This window comes from Strigops habroptila, chromosome Z (assembly GCF_004027225.2).
Source record: "Strigops habroptila isolate Jane chromosome Z, bStrHab1.2.pri, whole genome shotgun sequence".
NCBI lineage: Eukaryota > Metazoa > Chordata > Aves > Psittaciformes > Psittacidae > Strigops > Strigops habroptila.
This window is the reverse complement of record NC_044302.2, coordinates 57,302,540-57,317,011: the sequence shown is the minus strand read 5'-3', so window position 1 is coordinate 57,317,011 and position 14,472 is coordinate 57,302,540. Positions and strand designations below refer to the sequence as shown.

Below are 14,472 nucleotides of genomic sequence, written 5' to 3'. Positions count from 1 at the left end.
ATAGAATAGAATAGTTGGAATATACAGACATTCAATTTCATATGTGAGTCCAAATTATTTTACTGGTTTGACTTAGGCCTTCTTATTAAGGGTCAAGTGAAAACTTGGTTTTATTTATTACTGAAATAACCAATTTTTCCATTGTTGGAGATGTCCATAATCAGTGTGACGCCTTCCTTTAAGTGAATTGGCTTATAAACACACATTCTCATTAGCTGGTAAAACATTGTGTATAAATCAGACCTAAGTAAATCACGCTGAAAGCCTGTCTTTACCTCAACATGGAAAGGTTAACAACTCTCATTCAAGAAAACGTCACCAACAGCTCCCCACCCTCAGCCTCAGGAAGGCTAGGAAGCTTTGTCCCTGGCAAATGTGGCTTTACTCAGCAGTAATAAATTAATTCCTCAGTGGGCTTCTGTAAAAAGAGGGGTTTCTACAACCTTCTTACAGTGTAGGGTGCTTTGAGAGAAAGTACCTTCTCAGAAGGAGAACAAAAATATAAGGAGCCCTTTGGTTTGTATCCTGTGAAGTTTGTGGCTGAGTGTGCTGCTTCTCTTTTCCCTCTCAACTTAACATTCACGTATTTTGGTGAGTCCCAACACAGCCGAGCTCCCTGACTATTTTGTCACAATATTGCATAACACAAATTCAGAATTCTTGTCATTGGAAGACTTAGGTTCTGGAAAGTTCTGATTTTTTTTTTTTTTTCTCCTGGGAATTCAAAACTAGTTCAGCAGCTAACTCTCAGATTTTCTTTCAACAAAAAAAACCTGAGCTGTGTACAACTGAAGAAGAGCTCAAACAAGTACTTTTCCAACTGAAAATAATTCTTAGAAAATCCATAGCTTTCTGGCCTACCTTAAAACTTGTGGGTTTTTCCTAAACAACATTTCAAAGTACAGGAAATAAATACATGTTTTCATATTTTGCTACTCCTCCTTCTATTTAGACCTCTTCACTGCAGCAAACACTCATTATGTTTTCCACTGCCTTCACAAAGTCTCCTTCCATCTCTAAATATGACTTCACAGGAAGCAGGACCTAAAGCAGTCAGATTTAGAAAAGAAACAGTAGGTTTTTGATAGCATCTATCATTTGAAAGGGACAGATGTATAACGTATGTTTTCTTCAGGACAGATTCCATAAACAGAGCCAAATTGGGCCAAGTACCCCCACAGATCATTGTAACTCCATGCTTCACAATACTGTGAAGTTGCAAGGCCATTGTTTACCTGAAGAAATTCCCACATCTGAACTTTTATCACAGTGTGGTTTCTTTGGAAGAGATGACATTGGTCCTGATCAAACGACTCTGCTATTTACCTAAAAATGTATTTTTCGATACTTTGCATCAAGTACATTTTTAAGTAAATTGATGCAAGTTTTGATATGGGGTCTCATAACAAAAATAATAAAACCTTTAATTCTATATTTGTCATTGTAGTATTACCCTCATGTGAGATGACTCCAAAAAATACTACACTTCAAAACATTATAAATTCCTGATTCAGTTTTATCACCAGTTAGTGGTGGGTTGAAATATTTTAAACAATTTTCCTCTAAAAGTTTATATTTCAGCTATTATTGCTTCAAAGTTATGCCTAAACAACTATTCTCTTTTCTATTCTCTGCTCATACCAGTTCTTTTCTCAACTGTAAATTCTACAAAGAAAAACTACACTTCAAAAATGATACACATTTCTGTTTGTGTTAGAGGTCGTTAGCTTTTTTCCTAGTGAGAAAATAGATCAGCTACACTAAGACTCTTCCAAAAAATCAGTAATAAAAATAATTATGATTTTTTTTTAAAGTCTACAAACATGATCTTTAATTTCATTATTTAATACATGAATGATGGTAACCAAAAGCTACTTAGCATTTGGTTACCATCATTATGAAAACAATTATCACTGTATGCCTTTTATTCTTTCACCTATTCTAGATAATGCCATCAGAATTGAAAACCACAACCTTCTATTTCATGGATAAAAAATTAGCTGGGTTGCCTTATCCAGATAGTTGCATGCAACAGCTCAATATCTAAATGGAGATCAGTAACAAGTTGTTCTTCAATGGCCCACTCTGGGAGCAGTATCGTTCAATGTCTTTATTAATTACATATACAGTAGGACTGAGTACATTCTCAGCAAGTTTGTGGATGACACTAAGCTGAGTGATCCTGTTGATTCACTAGAGGGAAGGGATGCCATCCAGAGGGATCTTTACAGGCTTGAGAGCTGGGCCAGTGCAAACCTCATGAATTTCAACAAGGCCAAGTGCAGGATCCTGCACCTGCACTAGGGCAAACGCCAATATCAATACAGACTGGGGGATGAGTGGATTGAGAGCAGCCCTGCAAAGAAGGACTTTAGGATACTGGTGGATGAAAAAGTGGGTATGAGCTGGCAATGTGTGCTTGCAACCCTGAAAGCAAATTGTATCCTGGACTGTGCAAAAAAAAAACGTTGCCAGCAGGTCAAGGGAGGAGATTCTTATCACCTTATATGTATGTGACAGAAAGCATTAAACTCTATTTTTTTGAACTCCGAATAGAGTAGAAAGCTAATTTCAAACACATTTTGGTTTTGATTTACATTGTTTGAATGTTTGGCAGAGACTTACTGCCCCCAACCAGTGACATGATGGACTACTTCATCATTATCATAAGATAAGAATTTGCTTATCAGTAGGAGATTCTTTGGGAAAATGTAAGAGGGTTTTCTACCATCATAGCCAAGACACTATTTCTGGCTCTGCTACAATGACAGAAATATTGATTTACCAAAGTTGTTACGTTATTACCAAAGGTGCTGTACAAGAAGTGGTAGATGTATATATCCCAGGGAGGCACCTCAGGTACATATCAATAAAACACCTCTAAACTCAACAACACAAAATTGAGTCTGAAGAAAACACTTCTTCAATCTTCTGGGTTAGGGTAGGTATTATGTAAAACATGTAAATAGTTTCTATAAGCCTGGGAGAACCAAGATAAAGTAATACATCATCTAAAATAAGTTGAGATGAAAATTCATGTTTTTTCTATGTCACATAGCACAGTATTCTGAATTTATTTTTACAAAAAGCATGTTAACCCTTTAGCTTACTTCAAGAAATTTTTAAAGACTGGGAAACCATCATTCCTTTGCAGGCATTCTACTGGCTAAATGTTCAAGCAAAAAGAGTTAGAGAGGAAGGCAGTATATTTCCCAGATCTTGTTTTGTAACATGGTTCATAATTTCTGTCCAAAATGGCTTTTATTAAAAATAAACAGCGTTGCTATTGGCAGTGGTGACCTGTGGGCCATATGAAAATATAAACATTTAAGATCTATAAATTTAGATGTGATCATTTCCAGTAATCCTTATTTTGGTAAACCTATGTAATCTACACTTAGCCCAAGACCACTTGTAGGAAGGTGAAAATAACACTCTAATAACAAAATGGTGAAAATATCAGTGTAGTCTTAATTACTAAATGTCACGAATTATCCCAGCTCTGTCTTTTATTGCAACAAAAAGTGCTACTAGAGGAAGAATGTACAAATGGACCTTTGCTTGATGTAACAACACAGACTTTAACTGTCTACCTTCTTTGCCAGAGACACAGACAGTGGGATTCATATGACAACACCCAGCTGATAAATTCGATTGTCTTCTATGATGGGCTTACAGCATTTGCGAATAAGAGATGCTATCAATGTCACCTACATGCACTTGTGCAAAGCAATTGACACTGTACTGCATGACATCTTTGTCTCTAAACTAGACAGACATGGACCTGATGGGTAGGCCACACTGTGGATAAGGAATTGGCTGGATGGTCTCACTCAAAGAGTTGTGGTCAGCGGCTCAATGCCCAAGAGGAGACCGGTGACAAGTGATGTTCCTCAGGGGTCAGTACTGGGACCAGCGCTGTTCAACATCTTTTTTGGAGATATGGACAGTGGGATCAAGTGCACGCCCAGCAAGTTTGCTGAGGACACCAACCTGAGTGGTGTGGTCAACATGCTGGTGGGAAGGGATGCCATCCAGAAGCACCTTGGCAGGCTCGAGCAGTGGGCCAGTGCAAATGTGTAGTTCAACAAGACAAGTGCAAGGTTCTGCACCTGGGTCAGGGCAAACCCAAGCACAAGCACAGGGTGGGAGGAGGCTGGACTGAGAGCAGCCCTGAGGAGAAGGACTTGGGGGTGTTGGTTGATGAGAGGCTCAACATGACCCAACAATGTGCTCTTGCAGCCCAGAAAGCCAACTGTATTCTGTGCTGCACCAAAACCAGCAAGTTGAAGGAGGTGATTCTTACCCTTCTACTTCACTCTTGCGAAACCCCACCTGGAGCACTGCATTCAGCTCCGGGGCCCTCAACATAAGGACATGGACCTGCTTGAGTAAGTCCAAAGACCTGGAGCTGTTCAAGGCCAAAAGAGGGCCATGAAGATGATCAGAGGGCTGGAGCACCTCTCCCATGAAGACAGGCTGAGATAGGTGGGCTTGTTCAGCCTGGAGAAGAGAAGGCTCCACAGGCATCTTATACTAGCCTTCCAATACCCAAAGGAGGCCTGCAAGAAAGCTGGAGAGGGACTTTTATACAAGGGCATGTAGTGATATGACAAAGGGTAAGACCCTAAACTGAACGAGGCGAGATTTAGATTAAATACTAGGAAAAAGTTCTTTACTGTGAAGGTTTTGAGGCAGTGGCACAGGTTGCCCAGGGAAGTTGTAGCTGCCCCATCCCTGGAAGTGTTTAAGGCCAAGTTGGATGGGGCATGGAGCAACCTGAGCTAGTGGAAGGTGTCCCTGTCCATGGCTGGGGGGTTGGAACTATGTGATCTTTAAGGTTCCTTCCAACTCAAACCATTCTATGATGTTATGATTCTAATAACTTTTGAGGAAAGTAAAATATCCTTTAAATTCTCAGCAGCACCAAATCATAGAATCATAGAATCATAGAATCGTAAGGCTTGGAAAGGACCTTAAGATCATCTAGTTCCAACCCCACTGCCATGGTCAGGGACACCTCGCACTAAACCACATGGCTCAAGGCTCTGTCCAACCTGGCCTTGAACACCACCAGGGATGGAGCATCCACAACCTCCCTGGGCAACCCATTCCAGTGCTTCACCACCCTCACTGTAAAGAACTTCTTCCTTATATCTAACCTGAACTTCCCCTGTTTAAGTTTGAACCCATTACCCCTTGTCCTACCACTATAGACCCTAAGGAAGAGTCCCTCCCCAGCATCCTTGTAGACCCCCTTCAGATACTGGAAGGCTGCTATGAGGTCACCACGCAGCCTTCTCTTCTCCAGGCTGAACAGCCCCAACTCTCTCAGCCTGTCTTCATATGGGAGGTGCTCCAGCCCTCTTATCATCCTCGTGGCCCTCCTCTGGACTCGCTCCAACAGCTCCATGTCCTTTTTATGTTGAGGACACCAGAACTGTACACAGTACTCCAAGTGAGGTCTCACAAGAGCAGAGTAGAGGGGCAGGATCACCTCCTTTGACCTGCTGGTCACGCTTCTTTTGATGCAGCCCAGGATACGGTTGCCTTTCTGGGTTGCAAGCGCACACTGCCGGCTCATGTCAAGCTTCTCGTCAACCAACACCCCCAAGTCCTTCTCCGCAGGGCTGCTCTGAATCTCTTCTCCACCCAGCCTGTAGCAGTGCCTGGGATTGCCCCGACCCAGGTGTAGGACCTTACACTTGGCTTGGTTAAACTTCATAAGGTTGGCATCAGCCCACCTCACAAGCGTGTCAAGGTCCCTCTGGATGGCATCCCTTCCGTCCAGTGTATCAAATGAACCACACAGCTTGGTGTCGTCGGCAAACTTGCTGAGGGCGCACTCAATCCCACTGTCCATGTTGCCGACAAAGATGTTGAACAGGACCGGTCCCAACACCGATCCCTGAGGGACACCACTCGTTACAGGTTTCCAACGGGACATCGAGCCATTTACCACAACTCTTTGCGTGCGGCCATCCAGCCAGTTTTTGATCCACTGAGTGGTCCATCTATCAAATTGATGTCTCTCCAATTTAGAGACAAGGATGTCGTGCGGGACAGTGTCGAACGCTTTGCACAAGTCCAGGTAGACGACACCAACTGCTCTGCCCCTGTCCATCAGTTCCGTGGCTCCATCATAGAAGGCCACCAGATTGGTCAGGAAGGATTTCCCCTTAGTGAAGCCATGTTGGCTGTCACCAACCACCTCATTGTTTTTCATGTGCCTTAGCATGTTTTCCAGGAGAAACTGTTGAAGATTTTGCCAGGCACAGAGGTGAGGCTGACTGGTCTGTAGTTCCCCGGGTCTTCCACCTTCCCCGTCTTGAAAATGGGGGTTATATTGCCCTTCTTCCAGTCATCGGGAACTTCACCTGACTGCCAGGATTTTTCAAATATGATGGACAGTGGCTTAGCAACTTCATTCGCCAGCTCCTTCAGGACCCATGGATGGATTTCATCAGGTCCCATGGACTTGTGCACGTTCAGGTTCTTAACATGGTCTCGAACCTGATCCTCTCCTACAGTGGGCCTAAGGTCTTCGTTCTCACAGTCCCTGCATTTGCTTTCCAAGACTTGGGTTGTCTGGTCAGAGCATTTGCTGGTGAAGACTGAGGCAAAGAAGTCATTAAGAACCTCAGCCTTCTCCAAATCCATGGTAGCCAGTTCTCCTGATAGCTTCTGGAGAGGGCCTACATTGTCCCTAGTCTGTCTTTTATTTGCTACTTATCTATAGAATCCATTCCTGTTATCTTTTACATCCCTTGCCAAACTTAATTCTAGCTGGGCCTTAGCTTTCCTAACCTGGTCCCTAGCTTCTCGGGCAATGCTCCTATATTCTTCCCAGGTGGCCTGTCCTTGCTTCCACCTTCTATAAGCTTCTTTTTTCCCTCTAAGTTGCCTCAGCAGCTCCTTGTCCATCCATGGAGGTCTCCTGGCCCTCCTGCTGCACTTTCTTCTAGTCGGGATGCAACACTCTTGAGCACGTAGCAGGTGATCCTTGAATACCGACCAGCAGTCTTGGGCCCCCCTGCCCTCTAGGACTGTATCCCAGGAAACCTTACTAAGGAGGTTCCTGAAGAGGCCAAAGTCTGCTTTCTTGAAGTCCAGGGCAGTGAGTTTGCTGCATGCTCTTCTCACTGTCCTGAGGATCTCAAACTCAACCATCTCGTGATCACTACAGCCAAGGCTGCCCTGGAGCGTTACATTTCCAACCAGTCCCTCCCTGTTGGTGAGCACAAGGTCCAGCATGGCACCTCTCCTCGTCGGCTCCTCTACTGCTTGAAAGAGGAAGTTGTCTTCCACACAATCGAGGAACCTCCTGGATTGCTTGTGCCGGGCCGTACCGTCCCTCCAACAGATGTCAGGATAGTTGAAGTCCCCCATGAAGACCAGGGCCTGCAAGCGTGAGGCTGCTCCTATCTCTCTGTAGAGTGCTTCATCCACAGAGTCCTCTTGATCAGGCGGCCTGTAACAGATCCCCACCGTAATGTCCCCTGTTGCTGTTTTCCCTTTGATCCTGACCCACAAACACTCTGTTACCTCATCACCCGTCCCCAGACAGAGTTCCATACTCTCTAGCCTATCACTGACATAGATAGCAACACCCTCTATCAATGAGTTTTTCCAGTGTGATGAATATTAAAGAGCTGGAGATTTTTAGTTCAGGCTATTTTTTTAACAAAATTAACAAAATGGTAATTGTAGATAGGTACATTTCATTTTGATCATTACTACAGGGATACAAACACCTTTCAATGAGTCTTCGCTAGACATAATATTTTTTCAAAGCATATCTTGGTTTTTAAAAATAGCTCTAATAAGTTTTTGCTTACATTACCTTACCCCTAACTGTTGACATCAAAATCTAATCACAGAAAATATTTTTCAAATACAGTATATGAATAATAGTATTCTATGGTGTTTGTGTATGATTTCACAGTGATTTATTTTTTTCCCCGAGAGTAAAAAAAAAGTGGTGTTTCATAAGGCTTAATTGCAAAATGAGAGAGAGAATTGTGAAATTATTTTTAATGGAATCCACTTGATCATTTTTTTGGAAATACTTACCCATTACTATATTGTATTTCAACAAGCCTGAAGCTTCTACCTTGATTGTGACCCAGTGTCTAATTAAATTGAAGACAACAAATGTCTTTCAGTGAGATTAAGGTTATTATTTTTTTAAGTGCCTTGATGACATTTTGGACTATGTTTTAGAAAATCCTGCAGTGTTCCACTTACCTAAAATCTTGCCAAGTGTGAGAGACTTAATTGCATTGAATTCTGTGTCTGAAGTCAGAACAAACTTCACTCTTTCATTTTGGTTAACCTGTAGGATGGTTCAGTGAAGAGCAAAGCAGAATAATGGAGGAGATATTAGTCAAAGGTTGCGAAAAAGCTGATATATTCAAGGTTAAAAAGGAAAGGAGCTGAGGGCAGCATTTTTTGGTTATAGCATAAAAACTATTCTGGAAATAGATGATCAGCTTCATCAGATCACTGATTATAGCTGTGATACTTCTTAAGCATCCCAATTAATAAACCTGTATTTATCTTACTGGTTTGTCTGATTCTTTCTTTTTCATCTATGAGATGAATAAATGTGGTTAATCTTCAAAAACATGAAATTTCTTTTCGTTAAAAAAGGCATTCAACATCTAGTTCATAAAGATCAAATATTATACTGTAAATTCTCTGCCCCCAGGGTACCTCTAGAACTACTTGCCTTCAAGCTTTGTACCAGTGCATAATTAAGCAAACTCAGCCCTAGTCTCAAAATACTAACTTGTAACATCTAGGTTTTTAAAATTATAATATTAAAAAATCAAGATTTCTTTACATGTTAGTATCTAGTATTAGGAAATCAAATCTTTCTATTTTATTCTAAAATTTCCACAAAAAATAACAAAAATCTTTTCCTTAATAGTCATATTGCTTTGATATGAAAGGGTCCAAAGAAAATAAGACAAATAGGCTTAAATTATTATCTAGATGGTAATTGTAATGTAGTTTGATATGTAATTTGAAACAGAAACCAGAATGCAAGACTCAAAAAAACCATCAGTGGTCATACGCATTTCATAAATACTGAAAAAATAACCATCAAACAATTAATTTAATTTTCATATAAAATTGTGACAAGTTGACCTTTTGAAATAGACAAAATGAACAACAAACGGACTGTCTAATGTAGATTTTCACTGTGCATCATAAGTCTGCTATCCTTTGCTTTATTTAATTGGGATGCTAAAGTACAGTTTATCTGAGGTAATTGCTTTGTAACTATTTACTTAATTTTGCTTTAAATATTCTACTTTTTTTAAGATAACCCACTTTTTGGTTTGGTTTGTTTTTTGTCTAACTGAATTACCTCTACAAAGAGCATTTCCTTCTCTCTATCAATCTTCACGTGTTGCAGTTTTCCATCAGCCATGCTTTTGAGATTGATGCTGAAGATATCAGGATCTTGACGGCTATCTAGCTTGTACCTGATCTGTAAACTTCCTGCCAGGTTAAATAGAGTAAAAAGATTAGTACACTGCATACACAACAGATAGTGCAGTTCATATACAATGCCTCCTGCTTCATGGGAAAAATGAAACAATGTTTGATTTATTTAAAGAATTAACTATGAGAAATCTACAGAAGTGAGAAATTAAAAAAGGCAAGGAGAAGTAATAGTAATGTTGGAGGTAGGATGTATTTGCAAAGAAAGCCATAAACTGTCACAATTCTCCAAAATTAGTTAATTTGTACAGAGATTTAGTAAGAACTTCTGTAATTCATCTGAGAAAGGGTTGTTCTGGTAACTCATATTAATGTGACTTTTCAAATGAAATTCAGTACCTTAGGGGTACTGTTCTTGAATAATGTTTACACTGTCTGGACCTGTAAACTTCTGACCATTTGCCAATTCACTTGGATGCAGGTAATAACTTCTAGCTCACTTTCCGCTTCTTGTTAACACCCAGCTTACTGTCTATACACACAGACTCTGCCACAACAAAGACACAGCATGGTTTCCATGCAGAGGTTTCCTCCCAGCTGTAGATAGACTACAACTTTCTACTCAACTTTTGGAAAGCAAGGCCCAGACCATACCCAAGACCCAGGCCAGTCAGGAGTAAAACATGTTCCACCTCACATGACGGGGAGGATGCTACAGTTATTCTACATTCAAATCTGTATCTGGGAAAGCACAGAACCTCCTTTGAGCACAGAACCACTGTGACTGCAGAGCCTCTGATAAACCCAAAGATTCAACTCAGTCTTGAGGGGTTTTAATTGAATAAAAAATGTAATAAAAAAATCTAGACATAGAAGAAAGAATGAAAAAGAAAGATATAACTAACACCTGATGTTCAGCATAAATTGAAACATCAATTACGCTATGTGTATTTTCACAGGAGTATATATATGTCTAGTCATAGGTATATAAGCAGGTTATAAAACTAGTTGAATGTAATGACCTCCATTTAATTTGGAAATGGATAATGCACTTTCAAAAAGTAATTTATTTCATTATTTATCATGAGAATGGCAATTAATATGGTGAGTGAGTAGCAGACAGATCAGATAGATACCTTTTGAGATTCATTTTAAAACTTTAAAAAAATATTCTACTGCATTTCTAGAGAATTTCCAGAAATAACTATTTCTGCCAGCATGATAAAAAACTAGCAAAAATTGAAACTACAGTAGAAGGAATGTTTTTCATGTGGAAAACATTGCTTAGTGCAGCTGAAAAATAAATATATCATTTAAAGCAACAACAGGACAATGCTTAGTTTGTGATTCAGGTCTGGAAATCAGAGTTGGCAGCTGTGATGTTTATTAGTGTTTTCATATGACCTATCTGAACACTCACCATTTCTGGTGAGAATGACTGAGAGGTATTCCTTGTAGAAGGAGCTGACATAAAGCAGTAAGCTTGGTGTCCGTGTTGTTCGGAAGGCAAATGTAATTGCTTCTCTGTTCAGTGTCATGTCAGCATAGAAAGAAGAAGCGTGAGAACTGGAATTTTTAGCTAAGGTGTAGTATTCTTGAAAATTGTATGTCACAGAAGTGCCAGTCCCAAAATAGGCAGAGATCTCTGAAACAAAAAGTAATTTGATTTTTAAATATGCATAAGGCTACATCTCTTTTCTATTTATTTCTTCTACACAACAAGATAAAGTGTATTCTTAATGATTGTAATAAAGCTGAATAGAAAATCTAAATGGAACTAATATTTAGAACTGTAGCGAAAAATAAGACCCATGGGTAGAGCAAAGACCAGTTAGGTAAGTGTTTTAAATATCTGTTGCATGAAGTGCTTCTTTTTGACTAGTTTTAGACATGCTTTCTCTTGGTTTTTGTTTTTTTTTTTTTTTTCCTGTTTATCCATGTCCTCAAGCCCAATATGTCCTCTCTAGTATGTATTATTCCTATTGGTTATCCCACACTTTCAGCAACAGGAACCATTTTACCCCTGCAAGAATAATAAACATAGAGTGTGACCGTTAGTCTATTCAGCTGTTTGAAGGGGAGGAGGAAAGGATCATTCCACACTCAATGATGTTAGCTCCACAGGGGAGCTAAGGCGTGGAAGGACTTCACATGAGCTCTTCATACCTCTGGTGGCAGTGGTGGCTGGACAGATGTTATGCTCACTAATTTAGAGGAACACAGAATTATGACATTTAAGCCACCAGGTACTGTGCATAATCCCTTTAATACATTGAGGAAACAAGTAATTTTTAACAGATTGGAATTATATTCAAATACAAAAAGTTCTAAATTTACATTCTTAAAATTGAAATTTGATGACTTATGGTCATAGAATCATAGAATGGTTTGGGTCGGAAGGAACCTCAAAGATCATCTAGTTCCAACGCCCCTGCCATGGGCAGGGACACCTTCCACTAGCCAGTCTCCATGATGCTAATTAGATCATTTACCGGTATGACATCACAACCAAAGAATTCCTTTAAATTGGCTAAAAAACAGGCTCAGTCCTGTTTCTAATGTTTTCACTTTGTTCTCACAGTAAAAAGAATTTTACCTTCTGCTTCTCAGTTTGTTTTCCAAATTTAGTCTTAGTTTTGAGATCAAGATTTACAAGCCAGAAATTTAAAAAATTATTCATAAAGATATAGCTCCTGACTTATTGTAATATTAAAGAATCAAAGGAGTTGCATAACACTAAATAAAGATGCTAATCTCAGTTGATGTGGTCCTGCTTTAAGCAGTATATGTTGAACACATCTCTGGAAGACAGTGTTTAGCAAAACTTAGATTTACTGAACAAAATGAGTTGAATGTTGCTCTGCATTAATTAATACAAATATTTTACAAGCATGTAAGCATCTCTTTAAATTGTTGTAAAGGTCTTGTTATGAACTGTATGGTCCTATTTCAATAACTGACAAAGCTAAAAGACATGCTTGCCTTTCTTACAGAATGGCCCAGCATAGGCAGAGAAAGTGCAGTCACAGGAGAATCCACTGTATTTCTCTTTACATTTTCCACCATTGTGACACAGTTTACCATAGCTGCTACAGTGTCCTGGACAGCCTGGTTCAACTCCTGGTGTTATCTTTGCTCTCTCTTCCAGGTCAAGGGCCATTCCATTCAACTGTAATGAACGAATGCATCCCAAAAATCCTTTCTGCCTGGATGCTGTTCCACCTGAAATAAATTCATATGATCTTTTAAAAACTTAAATGCATTGATGTGCAAAAACCTCTTTATATTTTACAGCCCCTGAACAGTATATTATGAATTTCCAGGGTAGAAGCCTATGTATGTGTAAATACTTATAAATAGCTTTAAAAACATATTTTATTTCTTTTTTTTAAAGTAATTACAGCAAACACTTGAAGATTTAAGGAGAAACAAGGATTTTGTACAGTAAGATACGAAGCAATGATGCATACTTCTATTAATTGACAAAGGATTAATATGCAGAAGTTGGAGAGGAGAAAAGAGAAGAAGAGAGAAAGAGAAAGAGGAGGAGAAGAGGAAAAAAGACAAGAGGAAAGCAGAGTAGAAGAAAAGTAGAAAAAAGAAAAAAGAAGAAAGAAAAAAGAAAAAAGATAAAAAAAAGTAAAAAGAAGAAAAAGAAAGGAAGAAGAAAAAGAAAGGAAAGAAAGGAAGAAAGAAAAAGAAAGAAAGAAAGAAAGAAAAAGAAAGAAAGAAAGAAAGAAAGAAAGAAAGAAAGAAAGAAAGAAAGAAAGAAAGAAAGAAAGAAAGAAAGAAAGAAAGAAAGAAAGAAAGAAAGAAAAAGAAAGAAAAAGAAAGAAAGAAAGAAATGGAAAAAAGAAGAAAGTAAGAAGAGAAAGAAAGAACAAAAGAAAAAAGAAACAAACAAGAAAAAAAAGAAATAAGAAAAAAGAGGGAGAGTGATGAGCTGTACAGTTTTACATTTTCTATATCTTATGGCTATTCAACTGATTTGTGTCTCTGTCCAGCTACGAGTCTTTTGGTGTAGATCACAGAACCCCACAGTCAGTGTCTGGCCTGACATACTCTGTCCCATATTGGAAGCTGTGTCCATTCTTAGATAATAGGAATGTTTATCCCTCTTACTACAGAAGAATAACAGTTAAGATAAAACTGACTACCAAGCATATGTGATAAAGATATAGGGCAATCCTAAGGCTAACAATAATTTTTGCTTCATTTGTTTTCACTGTTTATTTTTAGGACACTCCCTGACCACTAACGTTTTTTTCATCCTCATTGCTTAGAAAGGTGTGCAATCTACATACTATCTCTCTTGTCCTTTGTTGTACAACTTAATCATATTTCCTGTCACTTGTTCTCTTTTCAAAAGTAAAAGCAGAAAATACTCCACAATATACAAGATTACAAATTATAATTCTCATACATTTCCAATAAACTTCTCGTTTAATGTAGTTTTCACCCTTTCCTGTTTCAAAGTTTGCAAAATTCTTGGTGTTACATAGAAAATCTTGACATAGCTGTTCTTATTAACAGATATAATGGCACAAAACCACCTAAAAATATGAAGATTTGATGTTATCTCTGCTAAAATGAGCATTTTGGTGGCAGCTTCAGGCTTTTGTTCTGGCTTCTGTGGAAAACCAGAGTATACACATCCAAGAAATACAGTGTTTTAGCCTGAAGAAATGTCATCCTAATATACTAGTGACTGACTGATGCATGACTATGGCAGGTACTAGGTATCTGATGTATACTGTATGAGAAAACATTTAAGTAAAGTGCCTCTGCTAATGTCATTCTTAGGACACTGTATATTTCATTTTTCTCTAAATCCTTTCACTGGCTTGAGCAGACAATCCTGAGTCTGTACGAGAGGACTGTCAGGAAAAATAATAAACCAGCAAGTCTTATTACTCCCATCACTGAAGAAAATTATACTTAATTGAAGAAATGAAAACATCTTATAAATAGTTGGGAGTTGTAAAAAATTGCATTATCCAAAAGACTTGTTTAGCTCAA

General features: G+C 38.9%; 1 protein-coding gene across 4 annotated transcripts in view; it reads right to left on the bottom strand.

The window, feature by feature from the left end:
* CNTNAP4 (contactin associated protein family member 4) overlaps positions 1–14,472 on the bottom strand; it is a 256,407-nt gene that overhangs the window by 11,287 nt on the left and 230,648 nt on the right. For 3 of the 4 annotated variants that reach the window (XM_030470203.1, XM_030470205.1, XM_030470206.1), the window contains 4 exons: positions 12,436–12,675; positions 10,874–11,098; positions 9,377–9,510; positions 8,248–8,335 (listed from right to left, as the gene is read on the bottom strand). In XM_030470203.1, coding sequence (XP_030326063.1) covers positions 8,248–8,335; positions 9,377–9,510; positions 10,874–11,098; positions 12,436–12,675 — 687 coding nt within the window. The remainder of the gene's footprint in view (positions 1–8,247; positions 8,336–9,376; positions 9,511–10,873; positions 11,099–12,435; positions 12,676–14,472) is intronic. The other variant, XM_030470204.1, reaches the window with a different exon arrangement.